Source organism: Oryx dammah, unplaced genomic scaffold, assembly GCF_014754425.2.
Source record: "Oryx dammah isolate SB20612 unplaced genomic scaffold, SCBI_Odam_1.1 HiC_scaffold_16, whole genome shotgun sequence".
In the NCBI taxonomy this organism is placed as follows: Eukaryota; Metazoa; Chordata; class Mammalia; order Artiodactyla; family Bovidae; genus Oryx; species Oryx dammah.
The window spans coordinates 35,208,099-35,232,632 of NW_024070200.1; the positions used below are offsets into that span (position 1 = coordinate 35,208,099).

General features: G+C 52.5%; 1 protein-coding gene across 1 annotated transcript in view; it reads left to right on the top strand.

Moving 5' to 3' along the window:
• Window positions 1-24,225, top strand: part of ARID3B (AT-rich interaction domain 3B) — a 47,751-nt gene extending 23,526 nt beyond the window's left edge. The window contains exons 3-9 of the mRNA XM_040257246.1: window positions 3,527-3,598; window positions 3,821-3,893; window positions 17,033-17,216; window positions 18,418-18,686; window positions 18,791-19,045; window positions 20,497-20,595; window positions 21,711-24,225. Of these exons, the coding sequence (XP_040113180.1) occupies window positions 3,527-3,598; window positions 3,821-3,893; window positions 17,033-17,216; window positions 18,418-18,686; window positions 18,791-19,045; window positions 20,497-20,595; window positions 21,711-21,874 (1,116 nt within the window). The 3' untranslated portion in view covers window positions 21,875-24,225. The remainder of the gene's footprint in view (window positions 1-3,526; window positions 3,599-3,820; window positions 3,894-17,032; window positions 17,217-18,417; window positions 18,687-18,790; window positions 19,046-20,496; window positions 20,596-21,710) is intronic.
• The last annotated feature ends 309 nt before the right edge of the window (window positions 24,226-24,534 follow it).

The window sequence follows — 24,534 nt, forward strand, 5'->3', positions numbered from 1 at the left end:
AGCTAGCCTTAGGTGGGTATTTGGGAACAAACTGTCAGTTTCCTGTGAGCTCCTGGTGAGATCAAAGCTGGTAAAGTGAGCCCTCAAGTAAGGGAGGCTGAGAAGGTCGTAAATGGCAGCGAGCGGCAGCTCTGGCTACTGTTGCTTCCGCACGTCTCTGGGCTGTTGAACCCTGGCTGCCTGCTGCCCACAGGGAACAAAGCCTCTTCCCCGGCTGCTCGACTGCATGTGGCGACCTTCAACTGAAATGGTTTACTTGGGGGCCTCTCTCGATCTTTATTGAGCTGACTCTTCGGGGGCGTATTTTCTCCACATTTGCTTCTACCATTCCCTGAGTTCCTCCTCCACTAGCTGCTGTCAGCCACATTCTACATTCAAGAATTCAGTCATTTCCGAGCTGAAAACTTCCCAGCAGCCACACCCACACCCTGTTGATAGGTAGAAACCTCCTGTACATAAACTTGAAGTGCACAAGCGAGCTGTGTTTTACAGCCATTGAGCAGAGTTAAGAACCAAGAAAATAACTTCTGAAGCCTCTACTCCTGCTAATGAAAGGAGAGGGGAAGACAGGAGCTGTGGGGTTGGAAGTTCCATGGAGGAGCCCCTCCCTGTCTCTCAGCAGATGAGTCAGGGCTTTTCACGTGCTGGGGGCCAGGGATACCCTGACAGGATGCTTACAAACTGGGCACAGGCAGGGGCACAATAGAACACGAGGCCACACCGCCCAGAGGAGAACACCACTGTGGGCAGAGGCTTCCCAGAGGAAGCAGCCGGACCGTGAAGGGCAGGCAGGGTTTAGGAAGTACCCTCACCTCAGCCAGAAAATCCTGTGACTCAAGGTGGAACTTGAACTGTCTCACGACAGAGCAATGCAGAGAGAGTGGACGTGTCCCCATCAGCCCCAACTGAATATTTTCAATTATATAATGGTCCAGTTTTGCCTGGACAAAAGAAAACACCTCCACTCCCGGGCAGCTCTTTCCCTGTGTTTCCTTTAAACACTAAATGGACATTCCTATCTGAGGAATGGGTCAAACGGGGATTGCTCATAGGAATGTAGTATCCTGTTTCCGCCCGGTTCTGACAAGCCTCCTTGTCCTCCCTGGTCACCGTCCTAGTGCATTTCAGAGTAAAACCACAGCTCAAAGCAGATTTTGACCTGAGTGGTTCTCGGTGGGCCACGACTAGTCCACAGTCTGACCGTCCCAGCGCTTGGGCTGTCCTGTGACTCGGGCAGAGCTGGTGAAGACCAGTCACTCCATCCTCAGGGCCTTCTCCTCTGTTCCCAGAGCCGAACCCTCGCACTCGGGTGTTTATTTTCACTCACAGTCACTCCACCGGTGGCACCGGCACTGGCATGCTTGTTTGTGCACTCCCTTCCTGCTGCGGAAAGCCCTGTCTGAGATTCTAGGCTGTGGATTCCTTCCTCCCTACCCAGCTGAGTGTTAAATAGCTTCTGAGTGAGCATTCAGAGCTCCTCGAGGTTACCGTGATTAGCAAAAAAAGAAACTGTTTTTCCCTCTCTCTTGGTGACTGATAGAGAAAGAATCCTCCTGTGAACAGAATCAGCTTCAGATCTCTAGCTAGAGAGTTGGGAATTGAGCTGCCACGGTAAACAGCTGACATAACAGAAGCAGCAATGATCCCCCATTAAATGTCTTTCAGCTGATAGGGGCTCCCGGGATAATTGACTTTCCAGCAGGAATTACTGGCTCAAACGAAATCACTAGGCATTAGGGCGACCTGCTGCAGCCTTTGAAAGGAGACCGTAACTCTGTCTGGTTTTGCTGACCTGACAGGCATAATTCATCTTGATTATTCATTGTGCTAGTTGCCACCAGATGACACCGGGTTTCTGTTGAGTGTAATTACAGCGTGGGTTTTAGTTTTGTTTTTTTTTTTTTAAACAGTGTTCCACTTGGTTGTTGGCCTCTCTGAGCTGAAGGTGCTGTAGGAACGTTTCTACGGCCTCTGCCTGGGGAGATGATGTGAGCACAGCCAGATAGCATTTCCTGAGCACTTCCTTACACACGTCTTTCAGTAGATAAGCAGGGAAACAATTTGATGGAGCCTGTTTCATGTCAACTGACAGGGTGTCACTTCTTCTTGGTTATCCTTAACCTGGTGTGTGGTGAATTGCTGCTCTCACAAAGTGGGCCTGCAGCTCAGCCCACTCCCCAGCCGGAGACGTCCTTCCCCAGCCACTTATACACCCCAGCCAGCTGGCTGGCACACGTGTGCTTGTGCATGTGGGCACTTTTGGCCCTGAGGGAGAGAAGAGAGAGTGATGGTCTCAGTGTGTCCAGTGCCGTCCCTGGGTCCTTCACTGACAGGTGGGATGAGGTGAACAGGCGACTTCTGCTCTGACATTTCTTCCTCTCCACTAGCAGAGGGCCTTTCAGACTCTCCTGTGTGATATACGTGTCTGTATATTTTTTTGAAGAGGTGCTTACTTGGTTCAAACAATCAGTTAATGCCTTTTAACAATGATTATAGTTGATCACATATCCACTGGAGCCTTAAAATTGTCAGGCAGTGTGTTGTGTGCTGCAGGTACAAAGATGAAGACACTTTGCTTTCAAGGAGCTTACAGTATGTGGGGATGACAAATAATTCCAAGATAATATGTCATATTCTAAGCTCAAGATGAACAGAGAGTGCTTCCAGGGAACTTGTGCATCCGGTGTGAAGGGAAAGCTCTAGGTAGAAGATGATGCCTGATTTGAGAAAGAAGAGTTACTCAACTGAATAAAAGCAGGAAGCAGATTTCAAGAACATAAACAAAACCATATTTGCCATTTCCTCCCAATCAGTTGAATGGTGTTGGTTTGACCTAATCAATTAAATTAGCATTAGGTTTTCATTACTTCTCTAATGAAAATGAACTTCACCCTAATGGAACAGTCTCTCTATATCTTGGGAGTAATCTCAGGCCCCGGGGGCCCTCATATCACTAGGCAGTTCTAATCACTAGAGTTAGGGCTTCTGGTGGTGAGGCTTGGCTGAGAGACCACAAGATCTTCGAGATCTTCATCTTGCTCCCTTTGACCCTTTATCTTCCACTGAAGTGTTGTGCGCGAGGCCAGGCTAGGTATCTTCACAACATACCGTGTAATTTACAGGCACACCATAAAACATACAAACGTATGCCACACTGAACCTGCAGAAAAACGGTTCACCTCAGAACGATGGCTTCCGGAACATCATCTAGGGGTGAGCCGGTTCTCAAAGCTAGACCTTTGTGTCCCCTCTTCCAGGGTTCTCAAGTATGAGTGACACCTACTCCCGTCCAGCAAATGAAGACGATTCTTCTGCCTGACTCCCTCTGGTATTGGAACCATAATTGAAAGCACAAAACCAAGATGTCCCTTTTAGGGGGGCAGAGGCAGTTACTCAAGGGGTTGGTCTTACAGTGTGAGCCAGGAGAGCACAGTTGCTCAGGGTCCCCCTCTGTGCCCTAAAAGACTGCCTTGTCCCCTCACTCCCTGCCTACTGCCTTCTGACCTCTTGCTTCGTTCCCCTTTAGAATGGTGGTTTGGCCTGGAGTGACGATGCAGATGGAGGCCGGGGAAGAGAGATCTCTCGTGATTTTGCCAAGGTCTGTAATGTTTCCTTCGTGATAACAGAAGGGGCCGTTCTGCAGTGGGTTATTGTATCTGCTCCCCAAGGAATGAGGATAGAAGTGGCCTGTGAGTCACATCTGTAGTCATTCAGATGGTTGTGTATCGCTGTTGTAAGACGTCCTACATAAGATGGAATTTATTTTCACTGTGGTGTGTTTTTGTTTTTTTCCTTTTCTCTGGTGGGTTCGGGATTGCAGCTGTATGAACTGGACAGTGACCCGGAGAGGAAAGAGTTCCTGGATGACCTCTTCGTCTTTATGCAGAAGAGGGGTGAGTGTGCACCCTACTCATCACTTCAGTTCACTGAGCATTTATTGAGTGCCCACTGTGCACAGGCCACTCTTAGCCATCCTCCCTGTGGAGTGCCAGCATCTTAGCCCAGGAGGACAAGAGCCATTTATTGCCAGTTGGTCCCGTACTTAGCTGAATAATTGACAGTCAGGTTGAAGAGGGCAGAGAGGGCCTGGGTAGAAAATGAATGGAATGATCATCCAAATTCGGTCCTGCTTTATTCTTGTCACTGTTCTGATTAACTGGTCTCTGGAGTCATTTCAAATTCAAATACTCTTTTTTTCTTAGCCTTATAGTAAGTAGTCCTGGATATCACTTAAAACTCGTATATGGGGCTTCCTGCTGGTGCATCTGGCTTAATACAGACTTAGAATGGCCAATGAAAAAACGGAGGCCCTCCAGGTTGTGTTGGGAGGATTCTGAAATGACCCACAGGAAGGAAAAGCTAACTTTTTTCCCTATCCATTGGCTCTCTGACTTTTGCATCCACCGGCTTGGTTGGGGCGCTCCTGCAGCTTAAGTGTACGGCACATGGACATCGCGCCTTACTGCTTCTGGTCTTTGTCTCATTCTCATTCTCCTGCACCCACCCACCCCCAGCCATCTCCACTTGGGACCATGGCATGTCTCAGTCTGGAGCCCACAGTGACTCAACTTCCTGGCTTTGTATTCTGTCACAGCAATGGGTTCACCAGCTGGCAGCCCTCAGGAAGCATGGTCAGAACCCCAGCCTCTCTAGGAGATAGTTCTCGGCACCCTGGGTGGCGGCATCTTCTTCATCCTCAGGACAAAGCCTTAGGGGAGCTGCTCCTGCCCGCATGTTCCCCGGGACCCTGCCTGATTGTGTAGCCCTTGGTTTCTGTGTCAGCTCCTTTATTGAGACCTGGGAATGAAGTCCTCCTCTTTATTGTAGGTGGGGCTGTAATGACGGCCTCCAGCAATGAAAGATCCTGAGTTAACTCCTCTTCTTCCCTCTCTCCCTCTCCCTCTCCCCACCAACCTCATCCCTCTTTCTCTCCCCCATCTTCCAAAGCCTCATTGCTTTCTTAGTAGTGTGCCTATTACCACTGGTTTGCTTGCAAAGGCAATCGAAAGTTTTGAGTCTGGGTTTCCCCTCATCTCCAAGCCTATCAAAGCAGTCTAAGCAGCTTTAATTAGTTTACTCCTCCAACTGTTATCTGGAGCTGCATGTGTCAGTAAAAAACAAGAATATAATCCCGAAAGATAATGTGACTGGCAGCAATGAAACTCCCTGGTTGCCCTGAGAGAGAGAAATCCACTTAATACTTTGGTCTCCCCTTCCAATTACCTTTTAATTATTTACAAGCTCCACAAGCCCAGCTGGTGCAAACGCAGGAGCTGATCTCGTCTCAGAGGGGCTGCTATAGCAATATAGATTTTAATCAGCAGTGTGGCTCCACTGCTTTAGATTCTGCTTTATTGTTTTTCTCCCTTCCCAGAAGGATTTTTAAAGGAAAATGGAAGTTATAGCAGCCTAGCCAAGAGTGAAGATCCGTAATTGTGTGTTTACTGCTCTGGGTCCCCACTAGGCGAGGCTCTCCTTGAGGGCGGCCGCTTTGTCATTTCTCCGTGTCCCCAGTGCCAGCACAGGGCCAGACCTGGGGGCAGTGACTGGGAGGAGCCCTGCTCAGGACACATTTCCTATCGGAACAGTCCTGTTGGTTTTCCTAAGTCAGCTGCCCCGGTGGTGGTGGTTGGGGTGGGGGGGAGCCTCCCCTCCCCCACCCCACCCCCAATTAGCTGCCTGTGATTGGAGGTCAGCAGTACGGAGGGATATTATGCTGAGTGTCCTGCTATTGCACAGCACTGGGGCTGCCAGACTACGTCTAGTCTATTCCAGAGTGAACCCAAAGCAGAAGTGACTCTCTTTGATCCTGCCTATGTACGGTTATTCAGGCCCTGAGTAAATCTTTTTTCTTTCTTCAGCACTTACGTTCGGTATTTCACTGTTTGCTGGTGTCAACAATAGAAGGGAAACAGTCGAGTCAGTTTTGGTACTTGTTAGTTACTCTAGTATAAGGTTTCTCAGCCTCAGCATATTGATTTTGGGGACTGGATAGTCCTTTGTGGGGGGGCTCCTCCCCAGTCTTGATAACCAAAAATGTCTGCAGATATTATAAATGTCCTTGGAGGGACAAAAGTGTCCCCCTGTTTAGAACCACTGCCACAGAAGGGTAGGAAAGAAGTTGAAGTTCAAAAATTTCCTCTGCAGAGAAACTCTTCAGGGAAATCATCCTAGCTCCACTCAGAGAGCAATACCTGAGGGTGGTAGGGCCTGTGTCTGGCAATGGGAGGAACTTCCTGCCTGTAGCTGAGGGCCAGCGGAATGGGTGCTGGTCCCCATCCAAGGCTGCAGTGTAGAGACCCAAGAGTTGCTGTAGCTCCAGCAAGGCAAGAGTAGAGGCAGAAATGCAGTGGTGTATATGTGGTCCAGACAGGGCTGGAAGAACCCTTGTCTGACCTAGATGAATCAGGTGGCATCAGATTGTGAAGAGCTGTGTTTGGCCAAGAAGGTAGCACTCCCAGTCTGTGACATAGCCGAGTTATTGAAGGGAACACCCAGGGAATGTCGCCAGAGCTGTGCTTTCAGGAAGCTCGCTGTGGCAAGCAGTGTGTAGTTGGGCTGAAGAGGGAAGACTGAGGCAAGGAGACTGTGGAGGTTAGGTTGTTCTCTTTAAAATCACAGTGATCTCCCTGGAAGACTCATGTCTGATGGCCTAAATTTAGAATGAGTGGTTCAAGGGGACTGGAAGCAGTTTGTGCTTCTAACCATATGAAGCTTGCTGTCTTTTCTCTTTGCAGAATGATGAGACCAAGGGCCCCTAGACATTTGTGATTTATTTGTCATTCATACATTTGAGTCTGAGGCACTCAGGAGCCCACTCGTGTTAGCTGGCTGGGTGCAAGGCAGAGCCTCATAGACCTGGGCAGTGGGTCAGCAGCTCATCCTCCAGTAAGATGAAGGATAAGCAGTTGATTTCAGAGGAGCCCCAGAAAGCAGCCAGAATCTGAAAGGCCCAGTGATGCCCACCTGGGCCGTGAGTGGGCTGGGCAGCTTTGACACAGAAGCTATACCACAGAGGAAGTGCACCGGGCTCCGGGGGAGGTGGCACCCAGCCCGTTGCCCCGAATGACTGCAGCTGCAGGAGATGAAACGGCTGTGGAGTGGGAGAGGGGCCTGGCCATAACTGCTGCTTTGTGCTGGGTCTCTCCGGCTTGTTGACATGTTTGGGTGAATTGACTGCAGCAGATGGGCCTTTCAGCTCGAGGCACCTTGGTTTCTAGGCCAGACTGGGTGACCTGCACCCTCGTGACCCCTCCCCCCACCCCCAGCAGAGAAACCTGCCCTAAAAGGCACTTGAGAAGAGGCCGAGGCAGTGCCCAGCCGGGCGCCTGTCCTGCCTGCCTCAGAACGGCTGCTGGAGCCTGTGGGAGGCCTGTGGACTGAGGCAGGTGAAGCTGGGGCCAGCATCCGTCCTGAGCAAACCCTTCCTCTTCCAGGGGCCACAGTTTCCTTATCTCTAAAAAGAGAAGGCTTCGGTTAGAGTCAATCTGGAAGTTTCTTCCAAGTTCTCTGTTCTGTATTATGTGTCCGTGGTTGTGTCTGTTGAGCTGTGAGCAAACAATGAGCCACCCTTCATAACCAAAATAGAAGAAAAGCCCCTTGAGCAGTTTTCTATCAAAATAGTTGTGTAAAAACTACACCAGGGAACCCCACCCCGCTGCCAAACCAAATGCTTCAGTCCCTTCCTTGCAGAATCATGTGTTTCTTCTTTTGCTGAGTGAAGCCAGACTGAACTAAACAAGTTTCTTTTGCTTGTGCTTCCCACACAGACATTTCTGTAGAAAGATGGGTTGCTGGGGGGTGGGTGGGTGTGTGGAGGGGGGGGTGTGGGTGGGTGTGTGTGTGTGTGTGTATGTAAGACATACAATCCCCTTCTTGTGTGTGTGTGTGTAAGACACAATCCCCTTCTTTTGTCCAAAAAAAAGAAAAAAGCCAAACATTTGTAAACAAAATTCTTTGACTAATTTAACTCACTGTGGGTGATTTCTGTGGGCAAAGGGGGCAGGTGTTGATTTGGAAGTCTCATAAGCAAAGGCTTATGAACATTCTTCCCTTGTCACTGAGGAAGAAGAGCTTGTTCTCTTGTTCCCCAGGCAGTGAAGCAGAAGTATGATTTCATCAAAGAGGAGGAAAATGATTTTGCTGTTAATTTTATTATTGTTACCCTATGTACTTTACAGAACCCTTTCAACCCATTATCTGATCTGCTGTTCCCCATAGCTCCACCTCTGTGGGATAGAGAGAGCAAAGGTTATCACAGTAGCCATGAAGAACCAGCCCCCAGGTTAAATGACTCCCCTGAGGCCACAGAGCCGCTTTAGCACATGTTTCCTCATCCCCAGGCCAGGATTCTTTGTCTCACCCGCACTGCCCCCTAGCACCAGCAGCTCCATCACTTCCCACTGGGGCAGTGGACAAGCCTCTGCTCTCCTTCAGCCTTCTAAGCCCCACAGGGACTGTGGCCCACCTGCACAGCTCAGGGCCCGGGAGGGTCTGACAGCATCCAGCTGATAAACATGGGGCACAGGTCTTCATGCAAGAAGAGTGTTCATCTCAGGGTAAGACAGCCTGTCTCTCAGGGAAGGGCAGATGTGACGGATCACGGTGGCACAGAGGCTGCCGTCTGTCAAGGCAGGATTAGGGGGGCACGGGAAAAGCCCTAACAGCTTCAGGGGCCCCCTAACCAAGCGCCCGCAAGCGAGGATCTCTCCAGCCCCTGTGCCAGCTTGGCACACCCGACGGAGGGCCTGCTGGGTCGCATGGAAGACAAGTTGTGTTAGGACTGCACCGGAGAACTGCCCTCCCTCCCCCACCAGTCTGTTCAAGGCTGCACACTGACCTTGGTTTTCCCAAATGGACTGTTGGCTCTGTTTTTGATGAGTATATACAAAGAATTTACTGTGGGAAAGGGGCTTGGTCTGCCTCAAAGTGCAGTTTGAGTGTTTTTCCTTCTGTTGTGTGCTTATCTATCCATCTCAGGCAAGGAAATGTTCGTGACATATATTGCTTTGCCTCTTGGTGGAGGGAGTTCCTCATATATTCTTTGTACCTTGCATTAAATGGTCTGTGCCATGGACACTCTTCCTGATAGACTAAAATATGTTTGTCTTTGTCAGATAAAATAGGCTCTGGGGCTTCATTTTCCAACTTTATCCCCAAATGAAAGTCCAAAATACAAATCTTTGTCTCAGGATTAATCCTTTGTTTTAGGCCAGATCTTTTTCTCTCCCCAGATGGTAGCTGATGTTCTAGTACTAGAGTTCCCCTCCCACTTTTTTTTTTTTTTTTTTTTTTTCGGCTCTACCAGAGCTTCATTGCTGCATGTGGGCTTTCTCTAGTTGTGGCAAGCAGAGGCTGCTCTGTAATTGCAGTGCGCTGGCTGCTTATTAGGATGGCTTCTCTTGTTGCGGAGACATGCTTTAGGGCATACAGGCTTCAGTAGTTGAGGCTCTCAGGTTCTAGAGCACCAGCATTAGTCGTGGCACACAGCGTAGCTGCCCCAAGGCATGTGGAATCTTCCTGGACCAGGGACTGAACCTGTGTCCCCTGCGTTCTAAGTGGATTCTTAACCACTGGACCACCAGGGAAGCCCCATGTCCCCACTTTTAAATACCTTATTACTAACCAGTTATCCATGATAATAGGAAGAGATCCCTGGTTTTTGAAAGGCATGATTAATTTGAATAACTCATTATTATCTTTAAATTCAGCCTCTTCCCCTTCAAAATCATTGATTGGTACTTTTAGCACTTGGTAAAATTGGATTGAGGGCTTCCCTGATAACTCAGTTGGTAAAGAATCTGCCTGCAATGCAGGAGACTGCAGTTCGATTCCTGGGTCAGGAAGATCTGCTGGAGAAGGGATAGGCTACCCACTTCAGTATTTTGGGGCTTCCCTTGTGGCTCAACTGGTAAAGAATCTGCCTGCAATGCAGGAGACCTGGGTTCAATCCCTGGGTTGGGAAGATCCCCTGGAGAAGGGAAAGGCTATCCACTAACCTGGAGAATTCCATGGACTGATACTTTGGCCTCCTTTGTTCCAAAGTGAGCCAGTATTCAGTAGACCATCCAAGGATTGGTGTAGGGAAAGTCTGAAGTGAGAGTTTGACCCGCTTACACTGTGGGAACATCTACTAGGTCTTGAGAGGCTAGAGGCACAGATGGGCAATGGAAGCTCAGATAGCCATGCACTGCTCAAAGAGAATGGCCTTGAGTTGTTGGGCCTCTCCCCAGTTACCCCTCCACCCTTCTCCTGGACAGCTCAGGCCTTTCTGTTGATCAGGAGCAGGTGAAGCAGAGACCCGACAGTCCACCTCCTTCTAACTCCTTAGTTTTCTTTTCTGAGCGTAGTTTCTATGGGAGGAAACAGCACCACCATAGCCCTAGTTTTATTATCGGCCGTAGCAGAGTACAAGACTGCATGTGCTATTAAACTTCACCTAAAGCGGTTGGTCTGAGCTACAGTATCAAGAAGGGTAGTGGGTCTGAAGTTAGCCTCTCAGATTGTGGTGCCTCCAGAACTCCACTCATTGCTGGTGGGACTATAAATGGGCATCACTACTGGAAATCTGTTCAGTGGTGTTTACTAACGCTAAATGAATGCCAACCCTATTACCCAGCAGTTAAACCTCCAGGTGTATCCCCAGTGGAAATGAAAGCTCTGGTTCACTAAAAGACACATGCAAGAGTATGCATAGCAACACCATTCATTATAGGCAAAAACGGGAAAGAACTGAAACGTCCATCAGTAGTAGAATGGACAGTTAAACGGTGTCATAGTCCTCTAGTGCAGTAAATACCACACAGCAATAACAAAGAATGGATTACCGTTGTACCCAGCTGGGATGGCTCTCACAGGCCTAATGTGTAACACAAGAAGCCATTCACAGAAAACTATATATACTGCATTCTTCGGTTCGTGTAAAGTTCAAGAAAATCACCTATAGTGATACAGGATAATGGTTACCTCTGAGTGGGGTGGTGAGTGGGTATTGATTGGGAAGGATAATGGAAGAGTTTTCTGGAGTGCTGGAGATGTTCTGTATTTTGCTGTGAGCAATGGATAGTGGGGTGTACACAGCAGAAGATCTGGTGGGCTGTATCCTTAAGACATTCATCTAGGCTCTAGGCACTAAGTCCTGTGTCAGTCAGGCCTCCTTGGTGAGAGCTCGTGGTAGAGCGCTGAAGGGTGCATGTAGGCCCAGTCCAGTATCGGGATATCTGTGCATCCTCGCTCCACCCTGACTTGCAGACCAGTCAGCTCCACACACATGGCACCCCACCACTCCCTGCTGCCTAGTGTCCCAGTGGGAAATATTTTCTACATGAGCGAGTCACAGGGAAAATACCACCAGTCATTCCCCTACTTGTTCCTGGGGAGCAAGACTAGAGCTGGGTAGGAATTAATATGCAGAGGAGTAAGCAGGAGGCTTGCCTGCCTCTCTGCGTTCCCGCTTAAATGGGGACTTAACTCTTCTAGGCTCCCAGCCCTCTTGACATGCTGTGGAAATGATTAATGATCTTGTTCAAAGTCAGGAAAAGCAGCGAGGGTCTTGGGCAGGGCCACGCCCTAGGTCCTGGGCTCTCACCCCTTCCTGTAGGCAGGAAGGCAGCCATGTGCCTCCTGTCCTGGGTCCCTGCCCCCGATTGCTTCTGGTCATCCCTGGAACGTGCCCACTCTCTGTGGTGGGAAGGAAGTGGCCCTCCCCTAACATGCCCACCATGCTCGAGGAGACCATCTCCCCGCTCTGCCCTCGTCCCTGCTCTGCTGCGTTTCCAGTCCCGGTGCGAGGGAGGAGGCCGAGGACCAGGAGCAGGCTTTGCTTGGCTCCATCTGCGCTGAGGGCTCCGGACAGCAGCACTAGGGCCAGCGCCCAGCGGCATGCCCACCTCCCAGGGTTAAAGCCCCCGGAGCCTCCAGCGGCTTCCCTGGGTCCCAGCCTCATAAAAGCCTTTTCCGCATCTCCCTCGGGCTGCTTCAGGCTCCTTGGCTGAAATCTGATAAGGGGCCTCTTTGTTGGAACTGTCAGTCTCCTTTATTGAGGAGGGAACTGGAGACCAGCGGCATTTCTTGGGGTACAGATAAGGCCCTGGATTGCTGTCAGAGGGACCATGATTAATTACCCTCAATCCAAGCGCCTGCTTTGATAGCAGTGACTGACAGCCCACAGGGTTTCCCGCAACGTGCTCCTGCCCACTCTGGGAGGCGTAACGGGGGCGGGGATTGGGCCCCCTGCAGGGCCAATGCTGGTGACCCACGGAGAGTGCTCTGCAGTGGCTGCTGGCCTCCTTCCTGGCTCTCTGCAGGTTGCTTTAGCTTTTCTTGTGGACTGAGGCCTGCTGTGTCTCAGGTGAAGAGGCTCTTTAGAGTAAGATGTAATCCAGCCCACAGGGTGGGCCAGAAGCTACCCCACTTCCCCCCAAGGCTACGGGAAGAGGCATTGCTTATGGACTTGAACTTCGAGTTTTTATTCCTAGACTCATAGGACTTTAGAGCTGGAAGTCATCTAGTCCAGATTCCCTGCTTCAGCCAGACAGGGAAACTGAGGCCTGAATATGTCAGTCTCCCATCCCCACCACTCAGTATGATGTTTTTGGGTTTTTTCCCTTGTTCAGGGAGGGAAACTCAGCTAAAAGCTCTTCCCCTCCTCTTTTCGTAGTTGAATTTCTTTGGGACACAGGCGATGGCTGTTAGGTCCACTCAGCACAGGGCAGACCACAGAGCCAGACTAGCCTGAGGACCCTGCTTCTCTCTTAGTTGTCGAAAGAATCAAAACCAGGGCAGGTTTTATGTCCAGATTGGCTGCTTAATGTGAGAAAGCCATGATGTCATCTAAAGTTGGCTTGCAGGGTACGGTCAGCTTTGTTTCTGGTGGGACTGAGGGGCCCACCTGCTCTGGACGCTACTTTTAGGGGTTTTGTGGAGGGCCATCCATGGGAGGAAAACGCCTGTTCCTCTTACCTGCCGATTCCTGGAGCTGGGGTGCCTGACCAGGCAGTAGGGCCCCCGCTGAGAGAAATCACGACCCCCGTGTGCCCAGAGTGGGGCTGGGTGGCAGAGCAACCCTGCTGTAGGGGAGAGGTCACCCTGGGGACTCAGAATGCCACTTTGCTCCTAGCTCATCTTCTCAGGTCCTGTATCTGCCCGTTTCCCATGCCCCTGAGCAACTCCCAGCCTAACGCAGTCACTTGCTGTGTGCCTATAAAGAGGCGAATATTTAATGACATTTCCACATCTGTGATGTTGCTCTCTTTGAAAGAAGCCATCTCAAATGCCTAGACATTTAGTCCAGTGACTGCTCTGAGGGAATCTGTAATTCCTCCCTGGGGAGTTGCCTTCAGAGGCAGTTTGAGCCCCACGAGGAAGTCTGTCATGCTTGATGGCCACACCTCATCTTCACACAAAGTCAGTATAAACCGCCTGCTCACTTCGTCCTGTTTTCCTGGCTTCTTTACTTGAATGACCGTTTCTAAAAGTAAAGCACACCCTTATATTTGAAGATCTACCACCTTGGAGAGAATCAAATGAAAACAGTATAAACCCTGAAAGCTATTCGCAAGTGGAGTTCCAAAGCCATGTGTTAGCTGGCTCTCCAAGGAGACATTTCTGAAGGACAGCACACCCTCATCTGGGCAAGCCCAGCTTGGTGGTCACTGACTCAGCCATGCCTGTTCTGTGTATATCTCAAACCCAGCCACCTTCCCCTCTTTAACACTTGTTTCCCCTTCTCTGTGGCCCCACTGAATGACTTCATGGTTTCTTTACCGTCTCAAAATCCCCAGCTCTCCAACCATTCCTGTGCTGCTGGTCCTCTTATTGTAAGACTCAGATGCCAAGGGCTGAACCGCTAGAGTCGTCACTTCCCTAGTCTGTTTAATAAAGGTCGTGACACTCATGAACCTGCCAGTATCCGAGAAGAGAGGCTGACTTCTGTTCAGGGCTGTCAGCATTAGCCACTTACAGCTAGTGACAGACCCAGGCGGCCACACCACTGACAGGGGGAAAATGCATTTAATATTCCCCGTTGGGTTAGCACAGAGCTGGTTGCTTTGACTCTGAGAAGCACGTTGTTTGTTCAGTCTGCATGGTAGTTTCGCTTATTAAACTTTATAATATTCAAGACATGATGAAGGAAAAAACAGTCCCTGCTTTCATGGAGCTTACAATCCTCCTGGGATACCAGACAAGCATAAGTGAAATATGTGTAATTATTTATGGAACTTGTAGTGGTTATAATAGATATTCGGAGAGGAAAGAAATATATTCGAACCAAGGTAGTTAGAAAATTATTCCTGGAGAGAGTGAACATTGAAGGCCCATATAAGGAGGATTTGAGCACATCATTTTAGAGTTGATAAAGAGGAAGAATAAAACCCAAAAAATAGAGGAAAAAGAATTTGGGTTGTGGGGTGAGGGTGAGAACACCCAGCTGATTGAGTGACAGTAAGTTATTGGAATGTTCTTGAGACACATCATACATAATCTTCTAAGTGGGGGCTTCCCTGGTGGCTTAGATGGTAAAGAAGCTGCCTGAAATGCAGGAGACCAGGGTTCAATCCCTGGGTTGGGAAGATCCCCTGGGGGAGGGAATGCAACCCACTGTAGTATTTTTGCCTGGAGAATTCCATGGACAGAGGAGCCTGTTCAGCTACAGTCAGTGGGGTCGCAAAGAGTCTAAACTAGGAAGTGAGTAATGGGGTGAAAGTGGTGTTTTCATCAGATTGTCTGGCAGGAGCATGCAGGTTGGGCGCGTGGATTCAAGGCTGCTGGGGCCTCTAATGGGGAGCCAGTGAGGGCCCAGCCCAGGGTGATGGCTGTAGAGAGCAAGCGAGCTTTGAAAGGTGCCTCAGAGGAGGAATTGGTGAGCCTCCAAGACAACCTGAAGGTGGGGGAGAGAGAAGAGGAGCAGTCTCGCTCTGAGGTTCCTGCCCAGGATCTCTCAGAGCGAAGGTATTGCTGAATGAAGAGGCAAGGATGGGAAAATGGAGCTCGCCTAGGGGATGAAGGGGAGCTGAGTGTGAACATCAGACCTGGAAGTGAATGGGTCACATGTAAAGATGTTCTGGAAGCTTCTGGAATTGAGAGCTTCCGGGTCCTATGGGAGGGAACCTTGGAAGTGGTCCTCCCAGACTCTCAAGGCAAGGCCATGAAGGCTCAGGCAGACCAGCTGCAGAGAAGGGAGACCTTAGCCCTGTTCTGCTGGGGGACCAGTTTTGTTGCGTGAGACCTCTGTGCTTAGGACAGGAATGAAGTCTGATGTACAGAACAGCACAGGGAGAAGTTAACCAGCATGTGCGCTGTTGTGTCTTAGGAGCATGCCGGCAGTCCTCTGGCATTTAACCAGTGATCCTTTGGATTTAACTCCATGGCCTTTGTCAGGACAAAGGTCTTCGAGACCTCTAGCTCCCTCCTACGCTGAGGAAAGCGGCCTGGGGCCACCACAGCAATGCCATGTGTTTGCGCTCACACTGCTTCTTCCTCATAATCGTGGCACCCTTCACTCTACTCTGGCTTGAATTACCCTATAAAAAGAGCGAGGGCAGCGAGCGAGGACTGAGATGAAAATGCCATTCCTTGAGGGGAAAGAAGCAGGAGCTGAAACAAACAGCCCTTCTCTAATCAAGCTGGCCTGACGTCCACCAGGCAGTCAGTGAGACCGCAGCAAGCCAGAGTGGGGGTGGGAGGGGGTCTGGTGGGGGTGGTGGTGGGCAAGGCAGAGGAGGAGCAGCCGGTGTACAGTAAAAGGACTTGCCATCAAAAGGCAACAAGTCTCATACTGTGCCCCGGACGGTGACCCTTCCCGCTGGAATTCTCCCCTCTGACCTCTAGATCATTAATCCCGGGGCTGCCAAATGACAGTCATCCATCACGCCTCCTGACGAGCATCCCGGCTGCCCAAGAAAGGAGCCTGGCCGCGCCCTCCCTGCCGTCCCTGGGTGCTCATTAGTGGGCCTTCCTGCTCCAGGCCAGGTTTCCTAATCAAGTCCCTGACTCCTGTCACTTCCCTTCGGGGCCAGGGGGCGGAAGCAGCTCTGACCCTCCCTCTTTCAGAGGCCAGGGAGGGGGTGGAGTGATTAGTGGGGAGAGAACTGTTGAGTGGCTTTTCATCCCCTTGGAGACCTGTGTGCCCAGCAGCTCCTTTGACATGGTGGAGACACAGGAGAGGGAAAAAACCCATTTCTCTATCCTGCAGCAGGAGAAGAGTTGAGGAGAAAACAAGGCAAGATGCAAATAAATTAAAGCACAGCTATAAACGGCACTGAGAGCTGCAGAAGAGAAGCCCAGGGGCTGTCCAGGTGGACATTGGGACCGGCCCTCCCCTGTGCAGAGGTCGGGAAAGAGTTAGTTCACTGGGGAGGCAGCCGAATGACTTCTGAAGGCTCTAGAGGACTGAGTTGTCAAATCATTTAGTTCAGTTCAGTCGCTCAGTCGTGTCCAACTCTTTGTGACCCCATGAACCGCAGCACGCCAAGCCTCCCTGTCCATCACCAACTCCCAGAGTCCACCCAAACCCATGTCGATCGAGTCGGTGATGCCATCCAACCATCTCATCCTCTGTCGTCCCCTTTCTCCTCTTGCCCTCAATCTTTCCCAACATCTGGGTCTTTTCAAATGAGTCAGCTCTTCGCATCAGGTGGCCAAAGTATTGGAGTTTCAGCTTCAACATCAGTCCTTCCAATGAATACCCAGGACTGATCTCCAAATCATTAGGAGTCATATTGCTAGCAAAAAATAAAATCTTTGAAGTCATGTAGTCTGGCTCTCTTATTTACAGCAGGGAACAGACCCAGAGAGGCCATGTGTTTTACCCAAGGCTACGCAGCCTGTGAGTTGGACCTGTCTTTCTGTTCTTCCGAGGAGACCTGGCAGCTAGTCTGATAGCTTCCAGGCTTTAGGAGTTTGACTCAAATTACACTTCTGAGCATATTTGTGAACATATTTCCAACGCAGCAAAAGGTGGGCATGCACAGATGTCTTCTTTCTCTGCCTGCAAATGACCTATCCTTGTGTTTCTCTACTTGCACCATTGCAGGGACCCCTATCAACCGAATCCCCATCATGGCCAAGCAGATCCTGGACCTGTACATGCTGTATAAGCTGGTGACGGAGAAAGGGGGCCTGGTGGAGATCATCAACAAGAAGATCTGGAGAGAGATCACCAAAGGGTTGAACCTGCCCACGTCCATCACCAGCGCCGCCTTCACCCTGAGGACCCAGTGAGTGGCCCGCAGAAAGGCGGCTGAGGCTTGCAAGAGGGAATTAACCTTGAGGCAAGGAAGGAAGGAAATTCCACCGTGTGGTGAGCAAGACGGGCGGAATGCCTGAAAGAGCCAGGAGCTTTCTGAGCTGAATCCCTCGGTCACCTAAGTAACCTGAGAGTGCCTTTTCTCAGGCGTGTCCTGTGTGGGGTTGCTTCACCTTTCCGTGTTGTTTCATTTCATTCATTCCGTTTCACCGGCAAGCCCACCAAGTAGGTTTTGTCTCTGTTTTCCAGATGACAAGAACTAAGCCTCAGAGCCTAGATCGTTCGGTCAGGGCCGTACCAGCTAGTAAGCAGGCTGGGGTTCATACCTGGACTTCTGTCTCTGAAGTCCACAATCTTTCCAAGACATCTTCTCCTACACAGTACCCCCACTCTAAGCCTGGCCCTTTTACTTGACATTCAGCTTACCCAGAGGAAAGCAGGCAGGCCTCCACTGGGATTAGTGACCTGTTTTTGTACCCATTTGAGTTAATTATAAGGGTGGCAGGAGCAGGGGGAGCATTGAAGAAGGGGGGCCAGAGGGCAATCTGTTCTTTGGGAGCTCGGGATGTTGCTCTGTGAAGAAGACAGAAAGATCAGCTGTGTGTGGCTTGGGTGGGCATGTTAAGGGCTTGCTGAAAAGTAGAAGGGTCTTATCCAGTGACATGGTTCCTGCAGAAGTTGGGAACAGAGCGACAGCCAGCAGAGCCGTCTTTCTCCCAAGGTTCTTAGGTAGAGAACTGCTTTCTTGGCGCATCTCACACGAAGCGGGACGGCATTTCTAGGCCTACACACAACAGGAAGAGTTGCGCCTGTCTGAACAGCTGACTCAGAACGGTTAGGAGATCGAGGAGCCAGAAAGACATGGCAAAACATGGCATTTCCCCTTTCTCCCAGGGCACTGGAAAGGCGCCAGACGGACACAGGACATTAGCGATGTTAGCTGTTTCCCTGATGAGCCGTGACCCCAGTTCCAGCCGCACTTAGCCCTGGGTGCAGTTAGGGAGCCTGGGCTGGGGCGTCCCGCTATCCCGAGGGCTCCTCTTTCACCAGGTTCTCCAGGTTGTGCTCCTTCATCCTGCCCCACAGAGGCCCCTTGCAGAGGATCGTCAGCTTACACTGGGTGGTCCTGGCACTGCATTTTGGGTGATCCTTCCTTCCTTCCCTCCATCCAGGTATATGAAATATCTCTACGCCTATGAGTGCGAGAAGAAAGCCTTGAGCTCCCCTGCTGAGCTGCAGGCGGCCATTGACGGCAACAGGAGGGAGGGCCGGCGGCCCAGCTACAGCTCCTCCCTCTTTGGCTACTCACCCACTGCTGCCGCCGGGGCCCCTGCCCTCCTCTCCCCACCCAAGATCCGCTTCCCCATCCTTGGGCTGGGCTCCGGTGGTGGCACCACTGCCAGCGGCTCTCGAGTGTCCCCGGCAGCTCCTCTCAGGAAAGGTCTGCAGGGCCCCTGGGGGAGAGGGGGCCCCAGGCTCCCCGGGTCCAGGGCGCAGGCGGGAGGGCGGGTTGTGGGCTGCGTCCAGCTCTGGTGCCTCTGTCAGGTGATGGAGTCCCGGTGGCCACCGTGCCCGTGCCAAATCGCCCGGCTGTGCCTGTGACTTTGGCTGGCCAGCAGGCCAGTGCCCGGACGGCCACGCTGGAGCAGCTGCGGGAGCGGCTGGAGTCAGGGGAGCCTCCGGAGAAGAAGCTGTCCAGGCTGTCAGAAGAGGAGCAGCGCCTGGTGCAGCAGGCTTTCCAGCGCAACTTGCTCAACATGGCACGGCAGCTGCCCATGAAGATCAGGATCAATGGCAGGGGTGAGCAGCAGCCTGTGCCCCAGGCCCCGGCTCCGTTCAGGGTGGGTTCACGTCTGGGGACTGGGGTGGGGGCCCTCCAGGTTCTGCCCCCAGCCCTCTCACCCGATCTGCAAAAGGATCTAGAGACCAGGGAGTCACCTGGGGGTTCAGTGGCCACAGAGACCTCAATTCACCAGGCTGAGGTCATTTTCCAGGGTGCCTGCACTTCCTCGGGCACACCCTGTTCTGTAGCAAAAAGGAAAAGCAGTTGTTCAAGGAGAAGGAGCCGGAGACCTTCAGGGCCAGTTGTGGGGTCTTCCCTGTCCACCCCTGCCTTTTGATCTGTCGCAGGTAAAGGGCTCGCCCTTTCCCCCACTGCCCCGCCACCTGGAAGAAAGACTGCGCCCCACTCCCGAGGCCCAGCAAGGGGCCAGAGCTGCCTCAGGCCGGCAGCCAGTGGCCCTCAGGAGGGAAGGGAGGAGGAAATACAAGTTCGGCAGCATAACTGACACCTGCCCCTTGCCCTCCACATTTTTCAGATGCCCCACCTTCTCATCCCTGCAGCCACATGGCCCACACCCCTCATTCCTGTCTCTCCCCTTCCCCCTCACACATTTCTTTGCCATTCTTGACTCTCTCTCAGGACAAACATGAGCAGGCTTGTGTTGGGGGAAAATCAGGTGTGAAGGGAGCTGTGCATATTCCCAGGCAGCCCCTTCCGGTCCCACTTTCCCTGGCGAAGAGCCCAAGGAAACTGGAAATGGTGGCCCAGAGCAGGGCTCTGCCCTACTCCCCTCTCAGGCCAGCTGCCCCGGGTCGTGCACAAGCCAGGCTGTGCACGAGGCTGATAGATGAAGCAGCTCATTTGGAAGAGTTCTTGGCTCTTGACATCAGCAACGGACAGAGTCTCAGGTGGGCCGGGCAGAGGCCTCGTGTGCCAGTGCCTGCCGCCTTCCATAGATCGTGGATGGCTCAGATGGAGAGGGAGGACAGGGACTGGATAGGCAGACCCCTTCCTTGAGGACCTCCCAGTCTAATTAAGGGGAGGAGGGAGCCAGGCAAGTTCTCAGTGGATGGGGCTGGTCTTAGTGATCTCCGACCCCGACCCCTCCCCCCATCCTGGCCCCCCATCTGGTGGATAATGGGTGCTCAGGGTTCGTTGAATCACACTAAACGTACCAGTGCACAGCTGTGAGCCGAGGTCAGCCTCCTTCCCAATGTGACCCCTCTCCTCTGAGAGCAGAGCGAGCTGGGGAAGTGAAGTGGGTCAGTGGAGAAAGCAAGCGATAGGATACTGACCAGCCTGGGTCTCCTGCCAGACCTGACACTGAGAGAAGGTTACACGGGTGCTTTCTAACTCTGGGAGGCCTCAGCCTGCTGTGGCCAGGCCGGGAGGGTGGCCAAGCCTCGGAGGGGATGACAGAGCTGCCCAAGGGCTTGACCGGGCCTGCCGTCTCCCTTGTCCCCAGCAGAGGACAGAGCAGAGGCCTCGGCAGCAGCACTGAGCCCAACCACAAGCGGCATTGGGAGCATCAGCATGTCTGTGGACATCGACGGCACCACTTACGCAGGTAAGGGAGGTGCAGGCTGGCAGCCAGACTCGGCACGGCTCCCTGCAAGGCCCCCTCGCCCCCCTCCTGTCTGAACACCTTCCCGGGGGGCTTCCTTTCATGCTGTCTCAAAGTTCCAAAGGTCAAGTAGTTCTGGATGAGGAGGACTGAGGACTGCTAACTCCACCTGTGACGGAGTCATAGAGACCCCTTGTCTAACCCTTTTATGACCAATGGTTGGTCGTTAATTAAAAGGAAGTCATTGCGTGTAAGGAATCATAACCAACTCCATCCACGCCTTTAACACTGTGTTGTAAACCACATCGGGGCTTCCCAGTGGCGCTGCTGCTGCTGCTAAGTCGCTTCAGTCGTGTCCGACTCTGCGACCCCATGGACGGCAGCCCACCAGGCTCCCCCATCCCTGGGATTCTCCAGGCAAGAATACTGGAGTGGGTTGCCATCTCCTTCTCCAATGCATGAAAGTGAAAAGTGAAAGTGAAGTCGCTCAGTCGTGTCCGACTCTTAGCAACCCCATGGACTGTATCCTACCAGGCTCCTCCATCCATGGGATTTTCCAGGCAAGAGTACTGGAGTGGGGTCCCAGTGGCACTAGTGTTAAAGAACCCACCTGCCAATGTAGGAGACATAAGAAACGTAGGTTCGATCCCTGGGTTGGGAAGATCCCCCTGAGGAGGGCATGGCTACCTGCTCCAGTAAACTTGCCTGGAGAATCCCATGGACAGAGGAGCCTGGTGGGCTACACAGGCCATAGGGTCACCAAGAGTCGGACACCACTGAAGCGACTTAGCACATATGCATGCGTAAGTTAAATGTGTCCGCCGTTACAGTCTTCCTAAGCACAAGTCTCCTTTCTCTGACGGTTCATCTCTAATCTTCCTAAACATGGTCTGGGAACACTTCCCTTAGAGCCTTTGGGGCCTTTCAGCAAATTGACTGCCCGCCTTAGCAGCTTAGACGCACCTGCTGGCAGGGCAGTGTCGGCAGCAAGCACACCTCCCCGCCTGGAGCCTCACCCAGAGTCAGGCAGCATGAGATGGTGAGGGACTGAACCCCTGCACCCATCTCTGCTCTCCCCATCTGCTCACACTGCCTTCTCCCCTCCCCCGCTCACTCAGGTGTGCTGTTTGCCCAGAAACCTGCAGTCCACCTCATCACAGGATCCGCCCCCCAGAGCCTCGGCAGCAGCTCGAGCAGCAGCAGCAGTTCTCACTGCTCACCAAGTCCTACCTCATCCCGGGGCACCCCCAGTGCAGAGCCCTCCACCAGCTGGTCCCTCTGAGGGGCAGGACCCAGCTCCGCACTCCCCACTCTTCCTTCGAGAGCGGCGGAAGTTGATGCACAGAATTTACCTCATCTCACGGAGCCCACATCAAGACACCATTTGGCCAGATGTTGAGAGTTTGGACATGTCCGTCTGCCCAGGCTCCATCAGGTCCTGCTGTACTCTAGAGGCAGGGAGAGGCTGGAGGGGCCTGACAGGGCAGCGTTGTCCAATCAGGGATTGTTCTGGAGAACTGGGCAGGGTCTGTGGGCGTCCAGCTTCCCCCAGGGCTCCCAGGCCCCCTCCCATCCCGGGCACAGTGTATCGACAATCTGTAAGCTGACACAGGGCTGGAGACTCTCCACACCCTTTCCCCTTTAATTTATTTCTCTTCCCCTGCCTCTGCTGTGACTCCAGGGTCGCTGGTCTCCTTCCCTGCTCAGCTCCCCCATCTTTAACTCCCATGTGGGGCTGCTTGGAGCCGAGAGCACACCTCTGTGGCCCTTCTCTGCTGAGCATGGGATGGGGTCCTCCCAGTCCACCTTGCCTACCATGTTTGGCTCCTGGAGTGTGGGCCCCTCAAATTCATGGCTTGAAGCAGTCCTCAGGGCCCCATACCCCTTTTTAATGGTTCCGAGCAAGGGCTGATAAGGGCAGTCCTCAGGACCCAGGGCCTGCTGGGGATCTGCCAAGGGAGAGGCAGAGCCCGGGGGGCGGCCTAAACAGGCCCTGGCACCCCCTCGACTGGCCCTTTTCTGACCCACCCAGACCTCATGCCCGCCCCCCCCGCCCCCCTCCATGGGTCCCTGCTGGCCAGCTCTCCCAGGAAACAGCCCGCTTGTCCCTCAGGCCCCTCCTTTCCTCGGCGAGGGGCCACCTCAGCCCCCACATCCCCAAACCTGCCAGTGTCAGGCCCATTGAAATACCTCAGATTTGTAATTGTTGATGTTGGATTCTTCAGGAAGTATTTGCATCTCTGAAATCTTTTTTATATGTGTTTGCTGACTTTTGTGTTTTTTTTTACTTTTAAATTTTTATTGTTGTTACTGTAGCACCAAAGAAATGAAAGCAGATGTCCCCCAAAGCCGAGCAAATGGTTTGGTACCCCAGCCCCTCTGGCCCTTCCCTAAGATCCCTCAGTGAGGAGGAGGGGGAGGCGGCAGGACAGATGACTCAGGGATCACAGTGGCGGGAGGAGGTGGAATGGAGGGACCCCTCTCACGCAGGTTGGGTCCTGAAACCACACTGGTTGTCAGGATGGCCCTTGACCCATTTCCCACCAGAGCAGGGCAGTCCCTCACTGGGCTAGGGGCAGGGCATCTCCCCTTGACTCAGCATTCCCACCCCAGGGCAGGTGCAGGCCATGTAGGCCATGAACCCTGCAGGGGTCGAGCTGCCCCAGAGGGTGAGGAGATGCTGAGAGAGCTCTGTCTCTCCTCTTGGACGCTGGGGTGAAACAGGCTGCTCCTGTGTCATAAAGAAGAGGTGATTTTCACACACGGCTCTGCAGTGTTCACTAAAACCCCGCCCACTGTGACATTATCCGGCGGTAGCGGTGGGAGGCTGAGGTGGACCCAAGCCCACACATGCCCCACGCTCAGTCTGGCTAGGAAAGGAAAGGGAAATCAGACACTTGAGCACAGATCACATACCTCAGCCTGGTGAGCTGCAGATCACCGACTGCATCTCCCCTCCCTCCCTTAGCCCCCAGCACCGTCTCACACTCTCACACACAGCCCCATCCACTGGGGGCTGGCCCTCTCCTGGCCTCACCAGGCTGGCACAGGGCTGAGCAGAGAGGGGCATCTGGTGTCTGTGTCAGGGAGGAGCCTGGTTGGCTGGCGCTGGGCCCACTTGAAGGCATCACAGACATTGGGCCAGTGTCTCTTTCTCAGGACTTTGCTCACGAAGGATGGACCCTTGCCACCCGGAGGACACAGGGACCATGTGCTGTGTCTTCCTGGTTGTTGGATCCTCTCCCTTTCCCCGGGCAGCTTGCCCAGCCTCACCCTCTCACCAAGGCCTCGCTGCCCTGAGGGGCAATAGCAGGGTCTCAACCTGAAAGCCAGAGGGTGGGCGTGCCCGCCAGTGCCCCCAGAATGGGGCCCTGGGCCAAGAAGAGCTCTCCGGACGGTGCAGCCCTGAGGTCACATGGCAGCCATTGACCGGGGCCACTCGGTCCCCTCCCCTTCCCCGTCTTGTATTTAACCAGGAAAAACATGTGATAGCACATGGGTAGCCTAGGCAGTGGATGAATACCTCAGAAGTCCTCTTGCAGCAAGTGTCTGTATATGTTGTGGTTATTTTCTATCTACATGTTCTCGAATGTTTATATTTCAATAAACCTCTACCTCTTCACTCAAGCAGGACACAGGTGCTTTGGCTCTTTCATTTGACAGTAACAGGAAGAGGGCAAGGGACTTCAGAATAAAAGGGGCTAAATAAACTACTCCTCTGATCCCTTGATTTTTCCTGAACTTTCTCTTCACTGCTCACTCACTGTTTCCCCAAAGTGCTTACTCTCAGCCTGTCTTCTGTATTAGCTGGGTGCCTCTGATATGTGTGACCACCCGCACTGACCCCTGGCATCACATCAGGGTCCCAGCAGGCACAGGGCCATGAGCAAGCCCTCTTTCAACTTCTGCTGAGTAAGTACAGTCCCCACACTTGCAGAGCTC